The sequence below is a fragment of the Camelina sativa genome, chromosome 17 (assembly GCF_030686135.1).
Source record: "Camelina sativa cultivar CO46 ecotype springtype chromosome 17, ASM3068613v1".
Lineage (NCBI taxonomy): Eukaryota > Viridiplantae > Streptophyta > Magnoliopsida > Brassicales > Brassicaceae > Camelina > Camelina sativa.
The window spans coordinates 17,493,388-17,515,611 of NC_141896.1; the positions used below are offsets into that span (position 1 = coordinate 17,493,388).

Consider the following 22,224-nt stretch of genomic DNA (forward strand, 5'->3'; position numbering starts at 1 on the left):
CCCAATTACATGAGTAACCCACAGAGTATCTCCCACTAATCATGCTCTAAGGCAATACCACATTCAATGTCAAAAATTTAAAGATGTTAATTACATCTTTGGTCCTTCTAAAAGATATATAAAGAAATAGTGCAAAGGTATTCAAACCATGTATAAAATGTTCTGTAAATTAAATTTTAGTTTTTGCGCATCACATGTGTTCATTGTTTGTGATATATATATATATATATATATATATATATATATATATATATAATCAAGAATATGCACTGCACCATGTCTTAAACCATAAAAAAAAAAAAAATCATATAAATCGAATTATGTCAATGATAACATCAATCCAACAAAATTCTCAAGTCAAATGCCAATGCCCAAACCTAAACTTCTTCTTCCCAATCCAACTGGTCTACGACGACAAGGGACCAAAACACGTGTCCAATTTAAACGTTCCACACTTGCGAAAATGACACCCTAACTTGAAAAACAAGGTAAACCAACCAGAACTATACACAATCCCTCAACCTAAAACAAGAACTCAATCCAACAACAATGCATTTCTCCTTCCAGCTAATTCTCTAACACACTTACCTCCCTTGTCCTGATTTGAATGTGCTGTCAAGCTCGGATGGTCGCGACGGTATGCTCGTCAGAGTATTAGCTCCAAAAAAGGTCGAATCAAGGGAAAATTGAGGAAGAGGAGTGTCGTAATCGATTCCATAGATATCTTCCGAGTCTCCGCTTTGTTCTGCTGGTTTCCATTGAAGAACAAGTGAGACCAAAACGTTGACCACGTGACTCATGTCCGGTCTCTGTTGCGGTTCCCTGGCGCTACATTGGTTGGCAAGCTCAGCTACTGTGTTGATGCTTCGAAGTGTCTCTTCGTTGAACTCAATTGTTTCGTCGATAGCCTTTGGGAATGAGTCTTTATTGATGTACATTCTCCTAAACCATGTAGCAAGATGTACTTCTTCCTCAGATCGCTTATCATCAAGAGCTTTTCGACCCGTTAGTAGCTCCATGAGGATGACTCCAAAGCTGTAGACATCAACCTTTGTTGTAACTCTTCCGGTCACTGCAGTGTACATATATAGATAGAGATTTCAATATTTTCCTCTGGTGCATGAGTTTAGTACAAGTAACAACAAACATAATAAGCATATAAAACCATACCTGCATATTCTGGTGCAAGATAACCAAATGTTCCAGCAATTTTGGTCTCAATAGATTGTGCGCCTTCTGGTGCAAGCCGGACTAAACCAAAGTCAGCAACTTTGGCATGCATATCGTCTCCAAGAAGAATATTAGAAGGTTTGAGATCTCTATGTATGAAACTCTGATGCGCTAAAGTATGCAAATACTCTACTCCTCTAGCCACGTCCAATGCAATAATCAACCGTCTAGTCCACTCGAGTGGCTTCAACCCTTCTACCTGCCAGTGAAAAATATGCCTGCTTAATGTCCCTTGAGGCATGTACTGATAGACCAGAAGCCTCTCATTTCCTTCTAAGCAGTATCCATGAAGAATCACTAGATTGCGGTGTCGAACTCTAGTTAGAACAGCAATCTCTGATTTAAATTCATCTAAACCTTTCCCACTTATAATCGAAGGCTCCATTCTCTTAACCGCAATCTTTGTTCCATCATGCAACTCTCCCTTGTAAACAATTCCAAACCCGCCTCTCCCAAGTATATTCTTCTCGTCGAAGTTATCTGTAGCATCCCTCAAAACTTGTATCGAGATGACAATATTCCCACTTTCCCCAACATGATGAGCGTCACTACCACTGAATCCACTTTCACTTCCACCACCACCACCAGCACACAGATTCCCAATTGTAATCTTGAGTGCACCTTGGTCATCACCAGGTTGTTGTTTAGGATGCATCCTACGATATTGCTTATTTTTCTTGACCAAAAAGAAAATAGCAAATCCGATAAGAAGCAAACCCAACAAACTACCAATAACCAAACCAATCATTTTCAGTTTCTTGCCGCCATCCCCGCCGGAAGAACAACTCTTTCCTATGTTAGGATTCCCACTCGTGTTTACAATAACAGTCGTGTTAAAACCCGGTACTTTACCACCACACAAGTGATTGTTCGAAACATCTAGAGTTTTCAAGTTGGTCAACTCAGTGAGCTCTTGTGGAATAGTACCGGTAAGGTTATTCCGAGAGAGATTGATAACCTGAAGAGACGCAAGATTACGAAAACTCGGAGAGATAGTGCCGATGAGTCCCATGTTTTCGAAGTTGATAACACTGATGTCACCTCCCACACATGTTATCCCTAACCAGCTGGGACTTTTACTACAAGGATCATTACCTTTCCAGCTTCTAGCAAACCTCTCAGGGTAATCAAATGCTTTAACGATGGAAAGCAACGTGTTAACACGGGGATCACAAGGAGTACCTGGAGTATCTAAACAGAAACTATTGAGACCAGTCAAATCAAGCGTAAGGTTATTAGCCTTGAAGCTTGGTGTAGGTCCTTGAAGCAAGTTATTGCCTAATCCCACCTCAGAGAGAGATGTCAACTCCGTAAGAGAGGACGGTACAATACCAGTAAGCTGATTGTCCCTGATGTTGAGATCTTTAAGAGAGACATGACCAGAAAAGTCCGGGATGGGACCAGAGAACTCGTTTCTATTCAACCGTACCTCGGTTAAAGCGGTCATGTTTTGCAGAAATGAAATCGACCCATTTAGCTTCTGCCCGTTGAGTGACAGAGTGTTCAGACTAGGGAACTTTGCCCAGTCCAAATCCGGGATCTTACCGTTGAGACCGCAGTTGGCAGCGGAGAATTCTGATAGAGTAGTCGCATACTTTAAACTCAGAGGGATTTCCCAGAGACCAAAGGGGTTATTATCCAAAGACACTTGCTGAAGAGACGTCAAATTAGTAAAGAAATCAGAGTCGATGGAATCGAAACCATTGTCGTTAAAATAAACCCTTTCCAAAGATTTCAACCCGGCAAAACTAGGAATCTTCCCTGTGATTTTGTTGTGCATGACCTCGAAAATTGTCAAAGACTGGAGGTTTTTGAGATCAGGAGGTAACGTTCCTGAGATTCCTTTATTCCCGATTTGAATATTGGTGATCCGGTTTTCGACGCATTGTATGGACGACCACTTACAAGGATCCGGATCGGACCAGTTGAGACTTCCAGGTAACTTGAGGGAGCTTCTCAGAGCTGTCATGGCCGCCGCATCAGGACTAGATGATTGTCCGTACACAGAGGCGACGAAACAGAGCAAAAGAATGAAGCTTTTTGCGATGATCATCTTTTTCAACTGAGAAAAAAAAACAAACGCAGGAGGAGTTGATTCATAGACGGGTGATATAGATTAGGGTTTAAGCCTTCGGAGGGGGACACAGAAAGGACTTGGAAACTTTTTGGGCGGAGATTTTCTTCTGCTTCTTGAATTGAATGAGAAAGAGAAAAAACGAAACGGCGGATTTTTATTTGCTTGGTTTTTTGGAAACATTAAATTGACTTAAGCGAGGGAAATGCTAAATTACCTTTTTTATATATTATATATATTTCCCATTTATTTGTTTTCTTTCTTTTTTTGTGTAATGAGATTTGTTTCCTTTTAAACTTATACAGGAATACTAGATTAGTAACCGGGGTGGTACACTGCGGAGTAAATTATTTATAACTAAAACAACTTGACATTTTAAGTGATTTGTGTGAAACTTACAAATCTTATGTTATTCAACCATGTATTTTAAAAAGTCTATTAAAATCCACTGTTATTGAACTGATGATTTAAAAATCTACTTTAAAATCTACTGTTATTCAAAATAGTTTGTGGATTTGGATTTTAATGATTTTTGAGATTCTGGAGGATTTAGGTGGGATTTGTTTAGTTAAAAATAAAAAAATCCAAATCTCATGGTTTTATGTGGGATTTGAAAGAATTTTACAATAAATTATATCAACTTCCCTAAAATCTTTCAAAATTCCAAATTTTCTAAATCCCATCAAATCTTCCAAAATCATAGTTTCAATACACCCCCCTTAAGTTATAAGTTGTATTTCTTGGTTAAATATGTTATAATTATATAACAATGTTAATTTTATAGTTTAAACCATATAATACTGCAATATAATTTAGTTTTTACTTAATATTTATTTAATAAATTTAATTATATGTCTATTCTTTGATACCAATAGTGTTAACAAAATAATGAAATAATGTTTTACCCGTGTAACACCATATTAATTATATTTTAAATTTATATAAATATCGATAAAACATGTCCCACTATATAACCCCGTCCCGAGATATTTTAATTAGCACTATATCATCTTGATTTTTAATATTTATTATATATCCGCTGTATAATATTTATCATATTTAACTTTTAGAAAGTTTTAAATATTTATCATATTAAAATTTTTAAAAAATCTTTAAGATAAAGAACCGGAATAAACTATCCTTATTTTATTATTTTTCAACACTATTAATATTAGAATATTTGACATATAAAACAAGTTGATTTAACTAAGATTTTGTAAAATAATTAAATCATTAGGAATAATGTGACTTAACTTATTATGTATCATGATAAATAAACTTAATAACTTATTATTTTTTTGTTAAAATAATTTAAAATTAAAATAGAATCTCAAATACCAAACAAAACAATTCAAATATAACAAACAAATGGTCATGAAGTATAATTCGGATTAAACAATTTTTATAAACATTTAGCCGTACAAACTGTCGGAAAATTTAGTTATCCCTCTATTTATAAAATAACCAATATTTAACAAATAAATACAGCATAAAATATAAATAATAATAATAATTATTATATGAACGTGGTGTACCACATGTTAAAATTTAGTATATATTAACAACGATTATCATTGTGATCAGTTCAACTGTTCCTAATCTTACCATGAAAAAAACACACTCAAATTAATCACAAACCAATCATCCTTTCGACCCCATGAAATAATACCAAAATAAACAAAGCCCATGCATGGACGTTGCAAGATGTATATAAGAAGCCCACCGGAACAAACTGATCAACATCTTCTAAAGACGATCTTTGCGGACCTGCAAAAAGATCCTTCTCTCTGTGTCGTTGATTCTCTGTCGTTAAGAACGATGATGAATATACAGATATTGATTACTTCCCTTTCTCCCCAAGTCCTTAAAAAGCTATATCAACATCAAGTTATTAATGAGATACTTTAAGGCACCAAGTTTTTGTTCAAAACTTCTACTCTTCGAGAGAAAAGGCTCATACAGGCAATCTATATATACATTTTTTAAGTACATTTTGTGTTCTACTTTTGAAGTTTAATTTATTTAAAAATTTATTTACATAATTGATCCCTAAAAAATTGCACAAAAATAATAAGTAAAATATGGAAATCAAAATCGATTATCTCCATAATATACAAAAATCGAAAAAATCAATTTTTTTCCTAAAATATCTCTACTAAATTGATTTCTAATTTCTAAACCAATTTTGGTTTATATTTGCACAATCTGTACATTTAACAATATATTTCTAAACTATCTCTAAAATACATTTCCTATTTTCCTTTAAAAATAAAATATCTCAATTTTTATGCGAAAAAAAAAAAAAAAAAAAATCTCAATTTTTTTCTAGAACAAACAAACAATCTAATATTCTACATAATCGATTTCAAATTTATTAATTAAAAATTATATACTTAGAGCAAATAGAATTCCAAATGAAAATTATAACTTTTATATATTTAAAGCAAATTCCAAATGAAAATTATAACTTCTATATACTTAAAGCAAATAGAATAACAAATATCTCAATGTTATTATATAAAACTAAAAAAAACTATAATTTTATATTTTATCCAATATAATTTTTTTTGTTAGTTATAGAAAACTTGGAAAAAAAACATAGCGGATTAAAATCTATAAAATAATTAAGTAATTACTCAAAAGTTTATTATCATAATGGGCCTTGACCTACACATTCTAATATTACACACTTTATCAATATCAAAATACTAGACATATTAATTAAATTGATTAAACTATGGTTATGTAAAAAAACAAGTTATCATAAGGTATATCGCGGGTTAAATTCTAAAATTAAAAATTAAAATACAATTATAAAATTTTAACCCTAATCGTAACAAAAAGTCTAACAAACAAATGCAATTTATATTTTCATTTTTTAATTACAAAAAAAATTGCATATGGTTTACCGTGGGTTAAAATCTAGTAGATAATTATAATATCTAGAAAATTTATTGATTCGTTAATAATGATACCTGCGTCCCAGACTAACATGCATACTGGCTTAGTAAATAAATCGTTTTGTTAATTTGCCTAATGTTTTTATAGTATTAATGTTAGTTACAACATTTTAGCATGCGTTAACTATCTACGTTACTCAAAAAAAAAAAAAAAACTAACAAGAAAAATCCCCTATGTACATTAAAGGACAAGTTGTTGAGAGATATACACACTGTGTTTATTTGACAGAGTTTTAGAAATATGAAATATGTATAGAATGAAGGTAACAGTTGTACAATATTACTTGAACCATTAATTTCAACTTCAATAGCTAGTATCTTGTACATAATTAAAAGTATAAGGCTCTTATAGCTAGTATTCAGATACTGGAACTATAATTCATATTTTATGTAAAAACACAAAAGCTAAATAAATATTAACATATACAGTATCTGAATGTAAATAAATTGTGTTATATCTCAAAATGAACGCCCCTTGCACTTTGCTTATTGTATAAGTACAAGTATTGTCTCACATTTGCTTATTGTATAAGTACAAGTATTGTCTCACAGCACGTGTGTGAAAAGAAAGAAAATATGGATGGTATAATTCATGATCTTTTGTGTGTTTTACTAATCACCGGTCTTGGTGTTGGCGTTGGCGTTGACGACGGCATTGGCGCTCCTCCACCGGAACAATTAGCACGCATCTAAAGGTGTGTAGTCTTGTGTTCACAACATCATATGGGAAAATATCTCGGCAGTTTATGTTTGGTGACTCGTTTGGCAGCAACTTCGTGTTAAAGCCCGAGGACGGACACATATCAAAACTTGTTGGGTTCTTTGGAACATCTAATGCCACTTCTATTATGTCTTTAGGAGCTTGTTTTGACTCGCCGTCGACTTCCACAGCCAAAAAAGTCAACGCAATGTCAGAATTAGTACCACCTCAAGGTTCTTCCGATATCTACGATGGATACCCATTCGACGACGGAGTGAGGAATGTTACTCTAAGGGAGATGACAAATGCGTGAGTTATATTAGGATCCAGTATGTGGCAAATGACAAATTTGCATTAATAGAGTATTATATAATTTATTAAATGTTTGAAAGTAAAATGAAAAACCACATGAAAATTGAGAATTTGTATTAAAATTTGATAGGAAATATATTTTTAATTAACTAACAAAATGCTAATGTATAATAACACATAAAATAGACTCTCAAATATCATACCATCTATTTTTTATTGTCATATTAGCATTTTATTAGTGTAGTTGCAAATTTTCAACTTTCGTGTGGTTTTTCAATTTTACTTTCAAACATCTAATACATTATAAAACACATACATAAAAATATTTTACTTATGTTTTGTTTATATTTTGCATATATTTTGCTTATTTTTTGTTAATATTTATTCAACATTTCAAAGAACCAAAAATGACTAATTTGCTGCCATATATAAACAATCACACCTATAATTTATATTTATATAAAATTTAATTTAAACTATACTCAATGCATCAAACAATCAAATAATTTCTATATATATATATGATTTTATCATAGTCACAAAATAATATAAATAATTAAAAATACATATCATCCATGTATCTTATGGGTAACTATCTAGTATATATATATATATATATAAAAATATATATATCATTTTTAACTTTAAAAAAGAAACAAAACCATCTTTTTTTCGCCCTAAGCCTATATGAACCTAAGCACAGCACTGTTCGGGGGCTCATGCGGTGAACGATCATACGTGACGGCGCTTCAGTTCGTGACTTCATACGCTAGCTCTGAGAGGTTTGGTAGGTTGAATAATACTTGCACCCAATCCTTCACGTTATGGAGCCGAAGGGGGGACGTGGATCAAAGCTTGTAGGCTTCCTAGGAAGATCCGATGATTTGATCTATGCTATTGGAGCTCGTTTCTACTCGGAATCTTCTGCTACCAAAAATCAATCTTTCTATTACTTTGTTGGGTTCATAGAAATTATAGTTATGACCTTTTAATGGGAATATGTAGGTTTGGATGACCGTAGCTGAAGATTAATCGTTCAAATAATATTGTATAATTAACTCTTAATCAAGTTTGAATCTATTATCTCATATTTTCCTATATACTTCCTCTATGGTTGAATATAAACACAAAAATATTCCTCAATTATGTAAGTGGATTATTTATTTATGGCAATGCTACAAACCGTATACTGGTATACGTACGTGACTTTCATGTGTTGTTTACGTAATTATTCGCAAATCAACAGTCCAATTTCTCCTCCTAATATCCTCAGCAGTCAGCCCTTTGTTATGGATTCTGCTAGGGGTGGGCATTTCGGTTTAAGTTCGGGTTCGGTTTGGGTTCGGTTCGGTTCGGTTTATTCGGTTTTGGTAAAACTCTAACCAAACTCAACCGAAGTTAGTTTGGTTTGGTTTGTGTTCGGGTCGGTTTATGTTTGGTTCGGTTTGGTTTTTGTATGGTTCGGTTTAATTCGGTTTAAAAATCAATTAATGTAACAAAATGAAATTGATTATGGTTTTATAATAGTTAATTAATCAAATAAATTAGAAAATTAAAATTAAATACCTAACATTAACCATAATTAAATCTATATTTATATTTAGTTAATTTATTAGAAATTTAAAATAAAGTAAAATAGAAACCAAATGCAAGCGTTTGTAGGTAAGATCACATATTTATATTTTTAATAGTATTATTAATTAATTTAAAAAACAGATTGGGTTATTAGTTCGGTTCGGTTTGAAACCGAACCGAACCGAACTATTTGGGTTGGGAAGAAACATAACCGAATGGTTGGAGTGTAGGATTGGGTTTGGTTTGGGTCGGTTTGGGTTCGGTTGGTTCGGTTTGGTTCGGTTTGGTTCGGTTTAAATGCCCACCCCTAGATTCTGCACAACAAAAATAAATAACTTGATAGCCGGGCCTATGTTTTACAAGTATATATTAGCCATCCATTAGCAATTACTTTTACGGTAAAATCTTATATTTGGCGTTCAAACGATCATTTTCTAAAAACTAATTTTATGAATATCTCTATATCTAAGGCATGAGTTTTTGATTGGTAGGTTAATCTTGCTAATTAACATGAGTGGAGGTGTGTAAAGTTGACCTCATGCAAACGTTCCACCGCTTATTCAACAAGTTAGTAATCATCAGACAAAATATTAGGCAATGCAGAATAGATTCTTCAAAGAGTGGAGTTTCCAAAATTTGAAGACTGGTATGTAGTCCGACTTTGTAAAAATACTTTAAACTATCTAAAACTTTTACATTATCGAATTTATATAACTATGTAAAAATATTGGGGAATGTATAGCAAACTTTGGTGGCAATATAATTTCGATAATCAGAATTTCGGTAAGCTATAAGATATTGAAAGAAATTATTTTAGATAGTGATTTCAGTTATGAATTTTGGCAGAATTCGATCTAAACTGCTCTAAATAATTAATCGACCACATCATATTGTACTAAGTATCAACAATATAAGATTCAATTGAAACTCACTACTACTTTATGGTGTGAATGCACCAATTTTTAGCTCCATTTTTCATAGTAGCAGCAGTCCATTATTGTTTTTTTTTTTCTTTTTCTAAAATCATTCGATTGTTCAACTTCTTATTACCCCCAGGAAAATAGTTTTTAATCATAAAAATATCAAGCAGCAACATAGAAACGATAGAACAATCATCTGTGAAATGTGACGGGGAAAAGCTAATGAATTGAAGTGGACCCAAAGGCCCACAGACAAGTTGGGATGGAAATGAAACAAAAGTGGGCACATGTCATAATCACTCAATGCATCAACACACACACACACACAAAAAAAAAAAGATAATATTATGGAGACACCATTATCTCTTTGTCTTTTGCCACGATCCCAAGATTGATTTTCCCTGAATTGAATTGTTTGCTCCACACACACACAATCGCCTCTTTGTATAGAGATTAATCCGATGGAAAAATAAAGTAATGAAAAAGATCGTTGGTCAGGTACGTTTTGTAGTCCCCTAGCAACAATAACAGTGACCAACAATACATTTTTTTCTTTTTTGGTTTTGTGGTTTTTTTTTTTTTGGTAAAAAGTTAAGTTTTGGTTTGGTAGTTGTTAGCAATCAATGGCAACGACTAAATTTGGTTATTTTACAGTCGTTGGTTCAACCGTAATTTTCGTTAACAAAGTTTAGGGATTATGACAAAATTTAGCGACTAGTAACAAAAAAAATAAAATTTGATTGCTAAATTTGTTTACGTGTAAAAGTATTTGGTTGATTTTAGGAACAACGTTATCATAGAACAAAAACCTTCACACCTTCGTTTGTACCGCACGAGTGATTGGTAACAAACCACACAGTATGACAAAAATGTGTTTTTTTTTTTAACTTTGCAAAAAAAAAAAAAAAAAGTTAGATAGATATGAGACAAAGAAAGCAGAGACTTTAAAATCACATGTGAAATATCAGAGAAAACACAGCAAAAAAATGTCCACATCTTAAAGAAAAGGTGAAGCCGGGGGAATGAATGTTATGGGCTCCATGCAACATTATCAAATTCATTGCGTTCAATTCGTTTTATATCTTAACTTAAGTGTCCGAGTTCAATTATTAGTTAGTTCATGAAAATCTCCAAATTAAATGATGAACTCTGTTGAGCTAGTTAGATCAATAATTGAAGAATACAATATGTAAGATTATACTAGTATTACATTTGTTTGTTCTTTATTTCTTCTGTATAATTGATTTTAAACATCTCATCTCTCATGCAATTTTTTTAGAAAAGATCATTACTCTTCAACTAGCACCAAGACTAATAATTTTATTTTATTTTTTACTGACTTGTAAGAAGTAAAAGTTGATATCTAGATGTAACATCATATTATTTTTTCGATCAAAACTCATCCCATACCAAAGAGATATTCTGGAAACATTATGTTACAAGTTTTTGAACACAAGTTGGTACATATGAATCATTGGATTTTGACACCAAAAAAAAAAATGAATCATTCGATTCGGGTTCTGTTTAAAATATAACTTTAGGAGAAATCATGGATCATGGATGCTAATTAAAGACTCGCATTATTGATGGTTCAACTATATATGGTCCAAAGTGACTCGTCGATCCAATCTTTGTGACAATTATGAACTGTAACTTTTAAAAGTTTTGAAAACTTCAAAGGTTTTTGTGAACTTTTAAAAGTGATTATGACAAAGTTTGCCTATAAAGCTACCCTTTAAAAATGAAAAAAAAAAGTTTGCCTATAGCACATCAGAATGAACGCATAATAATAAAAGTATAAAACACTACTTTCGACGTGCATACCAACAGCCTATACGGCTACACCTTTACAAACACTGTTGTAAAATAATAATACAAAATATTCTTTAGATAAATTGATTATTTGTTTACTTGATTAACTTAGGATAAAATAAAGTACTACACCTGGCTAAGTGTGCCCCTAAAGAAAGAAAAATCGTTGAAGTATTGGAAAAAAACAGAGGTCTAAGTCTAACTGGCAGACACTTTTATTCCCCCATGTGTTTCCACTAGACACCATCTCCCATCTCTCCAACATTTGCGTTTCCACATTTGTTTAAAAACATACCTCTCTCTCTCTCTCTCTCTCTCTCTCTCTCTCTCTTTCTCATTCCTTCAGTACCTCTTATTCTTATGCTCTTCTTCACCAATCCTATCTCTTCTCTGTCTTTATATTTTTTCTTACATCTGAATTGACCCATTTTTGGTATACACAAGAAGTACCACTTTTCTTATAACTAGATTCTTCTTCTTCCTGCCTCATAGCTTTCAAGTCAACCACTTCAGTTTCTGTCGGCTGTCTCTCCCCCAGATCTCAACTAATCTCCTACTTTCGTAAGCACAGTACTCTCTAAACATCTCTCTCTCTCTGATCTTTGATTCTTGTTTATTAAACTTAATTGCTGCCTTCGATCTTCTTCTCTCTTCCTTCTAGTTTAATCTCACAAGCTTTATTTTGATTGGTCGTCTTTATGCTTCGAACTTAAATGATTCTTGTCCGAATTCAAGAACTATGTATTGAGGTTTTGAACTAAGTGGTTACTCTGTTTTAAGACTTTACCTACCGTTTCTTCTTTGCACAATTTTTAGATTCATAGATTGTTGTCTTTTGATATCGGCTTTGACTTTAATATGATTTCAGGTTAAAAGACTAGAAGTTTCGACTAAATGACTGAATCTGATGATGCCTCGCGAGAACCAGCCATAGGAGGAGAAACCTCATCAAATCAAGAATCCAACCCTGTCTCACTAGATCTCAAGCTCAACCATAGTTTCACCGATGACACAAGGAGCACAAAGTGTGAGGCAAACCCGAGAGTCTTCTCTTGCAACTACTGCAGACGCAAGTTCTATAGCTCTCAAGCTCTTGGAGGTCACCAGAACGCTCACAAGCGTGAACGAACAATGGCCAAACGAGCAATGCACATGGGAAGAATGTTTGGCCACCATCACAGGCCTTACACGTACACTTCTTCTTCCCTCGGGATGCAAGCTCACTCCGCTCTACTTCACCACACTTTATCCCAGCCTCAGCCTCTTGTTTCTAGGTTTCATCAACAAGGGTATTTTGGAAACAACGTGCCATTGTTCTTTGACTATGATGATGGCGGTGGCGACTTCTTTTGGCCAGGGAGCTTCCGTCAGGTCGTTGAGGAAGCTGAGGCTCCGGTGGTGGTGGCTGTCAAAGAGTCAGGTTTTGATCTGAACTCGGTTGCGGCAAATGGAGGTGTAGATAATAATAACTCAAATCCAGATCTTACCTTAAGACTTTGAGGATTAAGACGATTATGATCTCTCTTGTTTTCTTTTTCTATTGTTAGACAAATAGCCGAAGATAAGTTGGAGACAGTTGATAGAAGATTTATGATAAACTCTTTTGTTATAATATGAGGTTATTCATTACATAATTGTGTCATTGTTTCATTCATACGAGCTCCCCACCGTACGTGAAATCATCTATGAAGTGAAAAATAATAATTAAGGATGTTTAGTCGATGTTCATCTTATGAGATATGAAGAACTTCTTGAAACTATTTTCAAGTCTTCTCCGAATAGAGACAAATCTACATGAAGATTTAATTTAGATCAGACACTATCAAAACGGTTGCGTGAGCTATTAGGTTTTTTATTTTCATATTGTTTTGTGTATTATCACCGTACTCTATTTGCGTTGAAAAAGAAGAGAACACATACTGATGATTCAGTTTATGAACAACATATGCAATATTATGGAGTGTGATCGTCAAGTGTATAGGTAAAGGCGGTAACTAGAGCCAAACATGTCAAACCTTCGGTTTAGACTTTTCAATAATATTACAAGTTTCGAAGTATGGAAAACTCAAAAACAATTATAGGATGATGTGATAAAATCAAAATACGGAGTATCTATAGATATCTTATTTTTTTAGTAGTAGCAATCCGTAAAATTTACAAGATTTCTAAAGATAGCGATGTCCAAAAGAAGGTTTCATCCATAAGATTGTGCCGAGATTTATGGAGACATTAGGGACGAAGTTGATTGATGATATTCCAAATCACTATTTTGTGTTAATAAATGCAAGTAATCAACATATAGTGTATATTATTTTTGTCCTTACATACCCAATTGCATATTTAAATACAAATGATAAAATTTTGACTTTGGAATGATAATTCTAAAGTTGTGATTATGATGTTTTAACAATTCAAATGACAGAAATTAAATGATTATACAAAATCTTTTATCCATTATCCACTTGTTAAATTTTAACTATATACAGCAAGAGAAGCGGTCGATATTGGAAGAGCAGTACTTACGCATAACACACACACAAAAAAAAAAAAATCAAATATTAATTTAATTGCTATCCAGTTTTTAATTATGGATTTACATAAACTGAGAGATAGAGAGTTTTAAGGAACAATTCCAGATTTAGTTGATAAAAAAACCCAAAATTAGCTAGCGATTAAGAGAATCATCCGCATTCCTATTGAGAATCACACAAATACGGATATCTCTCTACATTCGATTCTCTTTTTTTTTCTCATTTTTGAGGATTTTGGAAACAAAGTATAACACAATGTTCAACAAAGGATCCAACGGTGGTGGTTCATCATCTTCCAATGGCGGCATCGGAGCGGATTCACCTTACCTCCAAAAAGCACGTTCGGGCAAAACAGAGATCAGGGAACTCGAAGCTGTCTTCAAAAAGTTCGACGTGAACGGAGACGGGAAGATCTCGTCAAAGGAGCTAGGTGCAATAATGAAGAGCCTAGGTCACGAGGTACCAGAAGAAGAGTTAGAGAAAGCCATAAACGAGATTGATCGTAAAGGTGACGGTTACATAAACTTCGAAGAGTTCGTTGAGCTGAACACCAAAGGTATGGATCAGAACGACGTGTTGGAGAATCTGAAAGATGCCTTCTCGGTTTACGATATCGATGGAAACGGTTCGATCTCGGCTGAGGAGTTGCATGAGGTTTTGAGGAGTCTTGGTGATGAATGTTCTATCGCTGAGTGTAGGAAGATGATTGGTGGTGTTGATAAGGATGGTGATGGTACGATTGATTTCGAAGAGTTTAAGATTATGATGACTTTGGGATCTAGACGTGATAACGTCATGGGTGGTGGTGCTCAGAGGTAGAGTTTTTAATTTGTTCCTCTCTGACGCACCGAAACTGGTTTCTTAATTTGTTCCAATCTTCTTCGTTTTGTACTCATTGTTTAATCTCCACACACATTGTTTCAATAATTTTTTTTGTTTGTTTTGTTCTTTGGGATTTGTGTTTTTCCCTTTTAAGCTAACGTACGTGATTTCTTTATTTATAACTTTTTTTTTTGTTTTGTTTTGTTTTGTTTTGTATTCAGTTCTGATTTTGGAATTGGATATTTTGAATGCATATACTGTGAAATTTATGTATGTGAATAAATAATAACCATAAGGCCTATGTTAGAGGCTAATTTGATTCTTTCACCTTCCTTTACACCTACAATTTATTAATTTTGACTTTTGAACTTGCAAAGAGACTGTTTCATATTCTTCTTTCAGTTTTTCACAAATGTTTTGAATGGTTAGAGAATAATAACTCACTTTATTTTTGGTTCAGATATAAAATTTGCTTTGTAGTGGTGCATTGTGCATAGACCAAGACAAAAATAAAATAAAATAAACATAAATCTTATAATTTTTATTTTTGTTAACTTTATATACTTAGTAAAAGTCATATTGGTGATGAAATAACAAAGTAAAAAAAAAGCCCATTTAAAACGAAATCGGAAGGTACCCAGCAATCTAACCCGACCCGAATAAAAAACTAAACCCGATCCGGATCTTCATCCTCAGAGCTCGAGCAACAACACTGAACCGGGTCAGCTCTGTTCGAAGTGACTCATGGCCGCCAATTCGAAAATGGCGATGGCTTCTCTGGCAGCTCAAATTCGCCCCTTCACATGTTTAGCCGCGTCTCAGCCATCACGACTGGCTCCTCATCCACCAGACCTCGTCCGTTGGATCAAAAGAGAAGGCGGCTTCGTTCACCACGCAGTTAAGCTCTCTCAGGAGACTCAATTTGGTATCGGCCTCATTTCCACCGAGCGAATCCCTCAAGGCACCGACCTAATCTCTCTTCCTCCTCACATTCCCTTACGCTTCGAATCAGACGATGCGTCATCGTCTTCTTCCTCTCTCCTCACCGCTTTGGCCCGTCGAGTTCCCGGTTAGTGCTTCCTCCGTTCCAATATTATGCTACTTCGTTTTGAATCTTAAACCTTAGCTTATAGGATGATTCTGGTAATCAAGTTTCCGAAATTTGGTTGATTTTGTAAGAGTTACTGATTTAGAGAAATTGTTTGGCAGAAGAACTATGGGCAATGAAATTGGGATTGAGATTGTTGCAAGAAAGAGCCAATGGTGATTCATTCTGGTGGCCATACATTAGTAATCTCCCGGAAACTTATACTGTTCCTATATTCTTTCCCGGTGAAGATATCAAGAACTTGCAATATGCTCCTCTTCTTTACCAGGTTAGATAAAAGTAACTGCTGGAGTTATCGAGATTGAGTCTCATTTCATCAGGTGATGCAGATTTGTTGTGTTCTTTTGTGACCAGGTCAATAAAAGATGCCGGTTTCTTCTTGAGTTTGAGCAAGAGATTAGACGTACTCTTGAAGATGTTAAGGCTAGTAGTGATCATCCTTTCAGTGGACAAGATGTTAATGCATCCGCTCTCGGATGGACCATGTCAGCTGTTTCAACTAGAGCGTTTAGGTTACATGGTAATAAAAAGCTTCAAGGTGGAGGATCTTCTGATCATGTCCCCATGATGCTTCCTTTGATTGATATGTGCAACCACAGCTTTAAACCGAATGTTCGGATCATTCAAGAACAGAACGGAGCTGACTCAAATACCTTAGTTAAGGTTTGTGTGTTAGATCTCTGTTTTATATAGTGGCTTTTGTTTGACTGTTTGTAATTGATGTTTCTTCTTTTGTTGTGTATCAGGTTGTTGCAGAGACTGAAGTCAGAGAAAACGATCCTTTGCTACTCAATTATGGTTGCCTTAGTAACGATTTTTTCCTTTTGGACTACGGATTTGTCATTGAATCAAATCCGTACGACACCATTGAGCTTAAATACGATGAACAGCTTATGGACGCTGCAAGCATGGCGGCTGGTGTTTCTTCCCCAAAGTTCTCTTCACCAGCTCCATGGCAACGTCAGCTGCTTTCCCAGTTAAATTTGGCCGGAGAAATACCAAATCTGAAGGTCTTCAAACCGTCATTCTCACTAACTTGATATATTAAGTAGTCTTTACTCCCTTGAATCAAATGATGGAACTCACCCATCTCTCTAATGTTTTTCTTCTTATACTAGGTAACCATAGGAGGCCCAGAGCCAGTAGAGGGACGACTATTGGCAGCCATAAGGATACTGCTTTGTGGTGATTTGGTGGAAGTTGAGAAGCATGACTTAGACACGCTCAAATCTTTGTCCTCCACAGCTCCTCTTGGAATTGCAAACGAGATGGCCGTTTTGCGCACTGTAATTGCCCTCTGTGTGATTGCATTGAGCCACTTTCCGACAAAGATAATGGAAGATGAGGCTATAATCGAACAAGGTGTCTCAGCCACAGCAGAATTGAGTATCAAGTACCGAATCCAGAAGAAGTCAGTGATCATAGATGTCATGAAAGACCTCACGAGAAGAGTTAAGGCGTTATCGTCTAAGGAGACACCGAATGCTGCATAAGAACCATACTGTAAGTTCTCTAGGCTTGGCTTGTTTCAAACGTCAGTTTCCAAGATGAATCTGTTTAAGGTTATTCATTTTAAAAAACATATATAGCAATCAAGATTTCTCTAAGAACTAGCTGGTTTACCCCCTGAAGGATTAGATTACATGAATCTATGAACTAGAGAAGGGATATTGGATTAGAGGCAAAAGATATGTCGTGTCGGGATATTTCACAGGAAACTCATCATATTCACCAGAGATATTTACATTGAAAGATAAAAGAGAAACCCTAATACACAGAGGATCACCTATCTCTATCTCTCCCTCTCTCTCTTTGTTATCAATTCCCAACGGAGATGGGTCTTTCTCTCTCTCCTAAGCCCAAGGGAGAACGAGAACGCCGTGGACTCACGCTCTCGCGAAGCACCCTTGGCATCTCAGCCTGCCTTAGAGACGGGTGTTGTATCTTCTCAAACTCTCTCTTGATCTTCACGACTTGGCTATGGATAGGAGGATCAATCTCATGCCCATCATGTACATGATTGGCCTTATTGTCCATGGAAAAGTGGTAGTGAAGCCAGAAGAGTTCTTCTTATGATGTTTTTGTGATGTTTGCGTTTTCTATTCACGCGGGAGGCGTGTTTATAATTATAATCTTGAACCAAAGTTTGTGTGAGAAAAGTGGACACGAGTTGTTGATGAAGTAGAAGGGAAGTTAGGTTGGTGGGCAACGCCAAATTAGTCTCTTACACATCTCCCTCTCTCTTTGTGTGTCAATAATATATACATATGAAAATGATAATTAAAGAATTTGTAATGGTGGTGAGGTATCTAAAAGCAAAGAAGAGTCATATCATTCTCCTTGTAAACAGCATGAAAAAGAGGGTCGGTGTTAGGTGAGTTTTGTGGTTACGTGTCGGCAATAAAGCTATGACACTTGTGATGATTACTGGTACGCAATTCTTTCTTTAACCGAAGACCATGACTCTTGAAGATTTCATTTGACCTTCTTTTCGGTGAGGTTCCAATGTTTAGAAGCTACTTTTTCCGTATGAGTTGCTTTGGTTTGACGGGAGAAGACTATTGTGGGACTTATTTACTCGTTGGTCAACTTAGATGATTCTCTCTAATTGGGATTTATTCTTAGCTCAATTGCTCAAATTAAACCAAAACCGGTTCTTATATAAGAACAATACTTGCTGTTGTTGTAAATAATCCAATTTAGATTAAGTTGGAATATATACCATCGAAATCAATTTCAAATTGATATCAACAAAACCAAAACTATGGACCGTAGGAGATCAAAACCGCATCCAAGGTTGGGGACTTGGGAGTGTCAAATTTGGACAGAGCTTCAAATCAAAGTAAGAAAAGAGAAAACTCTGATTACTTCAGAACTCAGATCAAATCCCACGCTCAATGGGACCCACAGTACATCAAACTCAGATGTGATAGACACAAAGTCCACGTGGATCTTTTGTTTTGTTTTGTTCTTTCCCATGTAGAAAATCGCAGCCGTTCGATTTACGGTCAAACATACGATTCTAGATTCGGCGGCGGGTCTTATCAGTTTCCATCTTTTGCTTCGATGATTTACTTAGACCGGAAAATAAAACATTTGATGTTTGTGTTTCCATTGTTACTCTAATGACCAAAAGAAAGATCTTCAAAATTGAACTCTTATATCAAAAGTGAATGCATTACCTAACAAGTTCTAGTTCAATGAATTTAAAATAATAATTATATTTGAAAGAAAAAGTAAAAAGCAATGTTTTTCAATTGTCTTGCTCTAGAGTTCTTAAAATTATTTGTTCTTGCTGCAGGGGATTTTACTCTGCCAAAAATAATGTTAGTAGTATTAGATTTCCAAATGACGACAAAAAATAAATTCCAAATGTGTGTATCTAGCTATTGATAAGGTAGCTTTATAAACATAGGGGACAAGTTGTTCAGAAGAGGTCTGAAGTAACTCTCAGTTCAACAGTTGATTTTTTTTTTTATGGCTTCCATAGTTTAATATTTGTAGTACAACCGGCAACGGTCTCTGAAATAAATCAAATGATGGTACTTAATCAATTGTGGGGAAAAAAGAAAATTATGATGTGAACCTCTTTTCGAAACCTCTTTTGGCCCTTGAACTATTAAGTTAAAAGAGATGAAAGATCGATCACGTGAAAGCAACTATGAATGGGTTACACATACATGCGTAAATTGGTAAAAATTGGTGTAGGTTAATTTAGGTCATAATTTAGATATGGTGTACGATTAAGAGGGGACCAAAATCTTACAAAATCTGTGCTTTTAATATCCATATCTTTCTGGCAAACTAATTATTTCCAGGGTAATCGTATAATTGTATCGTATTAAATCATAACAACTAACTACAAGATTCATCAAGACGACTAGACGAACACAAAAAGTTCATTTGATCAGCTCTAAGTTGATGTAATTCACTAACAAATAACCTATACGGTCCGGGATCTTTATTTATTCAAGTCACTAATTCAACATAAAAAAATTGTTTACGTTCAATACAACGTTTTACGTTTATATTAATTAAATTCTCTTTAGCCAAAACGTAAGAACTAATTAACCAGAACAATTTGGAGAAATAGAGCAAATTATTCTTATATATTATGACCACGAAACAAACAAAAAGAGATTAGGCTTAGTCATCTTGCTTCTTCTTCGAACCTCGTTTCTGGAGTGAGTATAGTCGGTTGCACACTATTCAATAAGTTCGATAGAGGTTGACTACTGGGACTTTGCAATTTCACCATACCTTCTCTGGTTTCTCACACGCTATGGCATGGACCGTGGCTTGAAGAACATATCCCACCTTAATTTGAGATATTTGCTATACATATTTGGCATATACATATCTATAAACATGTACTTTTATTTGAGATGTTAGCTAATACTATCACATATACATGACCTTAATTTGCGTAGCTACAAACATTTTCCATATAGTGTATTTGTCTACAGTAGTTTCGGGTCTAATTATTGCCGATCGATATCACATTATATATAACATGATCGCGTTCGTGTGAGAAAAAAGTCAAACATAAAATATACTATTGTTTTATATAGTCAGAGAGTGAGAGAAAGAGAGAGAGAGGGAGGCATTGTGCAGAGAAAAAACCCACGCGTTTAGAAGAGAGGCGACAATTCTGGTATCAACTTTAATGTCGTACCATTGCATGTAACCTATTTTCCTAGCTTTGCCCCTTCATTTTTGCCTTCCATTTTCTTCTTTTGTTCCTAGCCATTTCAACTGATCAAACCTTAGTTATAAATTTCATTTCATCTGAATGTAAACAAACTATATATTGTCGAGAACTGTGGACATTTATGCATGTTTCTTTCAAACTCACATTTACATTTCTTCTGTGACCAAAAATATAAAAAATTATCATCTATAGTGAATTACACCAAAAAATTTGAAAGCTATAGTATAATAATAATAATACTTAATAAAAGTTTATTTGAATTTGAAAAGGACAGAAAACATTCATATCAAAATAGAAATATAGGATTACTTTTTAATAGCTTGAACGTTTTCTCCTCTGACAAATTGACCGTCCATGTATGGTCGTATAACCGCTTAGATATTAGAATATTAAGGCCTTGAATGTTTTGTAGTTTTTAAATGGTTTTAGTTTTTAGTTTTTTGTTTTTGGCTTTAAGTTTTTGGTTTTTTGAGTTTTTGATTTTTGGTGTAGATTTTAGTTTTTGTAAAAACTTGAATGGTAACTTGATTAGTTTTTGGTTTTTGTATATAATTATTTTTTAAAAAGGCTTAATTGAATTAATTATAGTTTTTTTATTAGAAAAAATAGTCACGTAATATTTTTTCCTAAAAACCCACAAAATGTGGTTTTTAGATTCTATGAAGGAATTGGTAAAATCTAGCAAAATCTGGTTTCCCTGATATTTAGGAAATCTATTTTTTAAAATTCATGAATGGCTGAAAAAATAGTTTTTGCATAATCAAAAGCCAAAATCTGATATAAAATCTGATGCCATTCAAGGCCTAAGTCTCATTTCGACGAACCAAAAACCTACCTTCTTGAATCTCATCCTGTATACGAACCGTCTAACCTAATTTTGTTCTTCTTATATGTGATTGACTTTTGAGTTTATGAAGTTTTGGCTTCTTGCCACCAAACTATAAGGCTGAAAGTAATCGTTTTAAGCCTTGCCACAAATTTCTCACTTTTTCTTTAAGTGATTTCGATGCATGTGAACTGAGATTGGTGGTGTTCACAATCAATTTTTCCCCAGGGAATTCACAACCTCTGTTTCTTCAACCTCTAGAATTTCTTAGACATAATTTTGCCAATGTTTTATTTAGATTAACATATATAGTTTATCTGTTAACCAGAGTTTTTTTTCCAATCTTTATAATTTTTCACCAAACAGCCTAAATGAAATAAAATCATAACACGCAACTATAAAATTATTGAAATCGCTATAACACAAAGAAAAATATTCAGACATTTTCTACGACTGATCCAAGGCGATATATGGCGAGAATTACGTGATAGATAATAGAATCTTTAACAAAATTAACGTACGTGATAATTGTGTGCAAACCCTTATATTTAGGGTTCGAATAGTAGAGGAGGTGAACATCCCATTACTTTAATCGGTTAAGAAACTCTACCGAAATAAATTAGTTGATGGAGATTGTGGAAGA

At 34.2% G+C, this 22,224-nt stretch overlaps 5 protein-coding genes across 7 annotated transcripts; 3 read left to right on the forward strand and 2 right to left on the reverse strand.

Moving 5' to 3' along the window:
* Positions 1-281: 281 nt before the first annotated feature.
* LOC104743543 (receptor-like kinase TMK2) lies at positions 282-3,471 on the reverse strand. Its single transcript, XM_010464610.2, has 2 exons — positions 1,171-3,471; positions 282-1,072 (listed from the first exon to the last, which is right to left on the reverse strand). Exons 1-2 carry the CDS (start codon positions 3,281-3,283, stop codon positions 585-587), a joined length of 2,601 nt encoding a protein of 866 aa, XP_010462912.2. The 5' UTR covers positions 3,284-3,471; the 3' UTR covers positions 282-584.
* Positions 3,472-11,787: 8,316 nt separating this feature from the next.
* LOC104757000 (zinc finger protein 7) lies at positions 11,788-13,212 on the forward strand. Its single transcript, XM_010479684.3, has 2 exons — positions 11,788-12,144; positions 12,452-13,212. Exon 2 carries the CDS (start codon positions 12,478-12,480, stop codon positions 13,081-13,083), a length of 606 nt encoding a protein of 201 aa, XP_010477986.1. The 5' UTR covers positions 11,788-12,144; positions 12,452-12,477; the 3' UTR covers positions 13,084-13,212.
* An 886-nt stretch (positions 13,213-14,098) lies between these two features.
* On the forward strand, positions 14,099-15,258 carry LOC104757001 (putative calcium-binding protein CML25). The gene has a single exon (XM_010479685.2). It carries the CDS (start codon positions 14,370-14,372, stop codon positions 14,931-14,933), a length of 564 nt encoding a protein of 187 aa, XP_010477987.1. The 5' UTR covers positions 14,099-14,369; the 3' UTR covers positions 14,934-15,258.
* A 320-nt stretch (positions 15,259-15,578) lies between these two features.
* LOC104757002 (uncharacterized) lies at positions 15,579-18,359 on the forward strand. 3 transcript variants are annotated; one of them, XM_010479687.3, is made up of 6 exons: positions 15,586-16,005; positions 16,146-16,312; positions 16,399-16,707; positions 16,791-17,054; positions 17,163-17,547; positions 17,677-18,359. In XM_010479687.3, exons 1-5 carry the CDS (start codon positions 15,681-15,683, stop codon positions 17,535-17,537), a joined length of 1,440 nt encoding a protein of 479 aa, XP_010477989.1. In that variant the 5' UTR covers positions 15,586-15,680; the 3' UTR covers positions 17,538-17,547; positions 17,677-18,359. The 3 variants fall into 3 exon arrangements, with proteins under 3 accessions (XP_010477988.1, XP_010477989.1, XP_010477990.1); XM_010479688.3 differs by having other exon boundaries at positions 15,594-16,005; positions 17,683-18,359; XM_010479686.3 differs by lacking the exon at positions 17,677-18,359 and having other exon boundaries at positions 15,579-16,005; positions 17,163-17,654.
* On the reverse strand, positions 17,751-18,081 carry LOC109129829 (uncharacterized). Its single transcript, XM_019238658.2, has one exon. The coding sequence runs from the start codon at positions 18,079-18,081 to the stop codon at positions 17,863-17,865; it is 219 nt and encodes a 72-aa protein (XP_019094203.1). The 3' UTR covers positions 17,751-17,862.
* Positions 18,360-22,224: the final 3,865 nt, after the last annotated feature.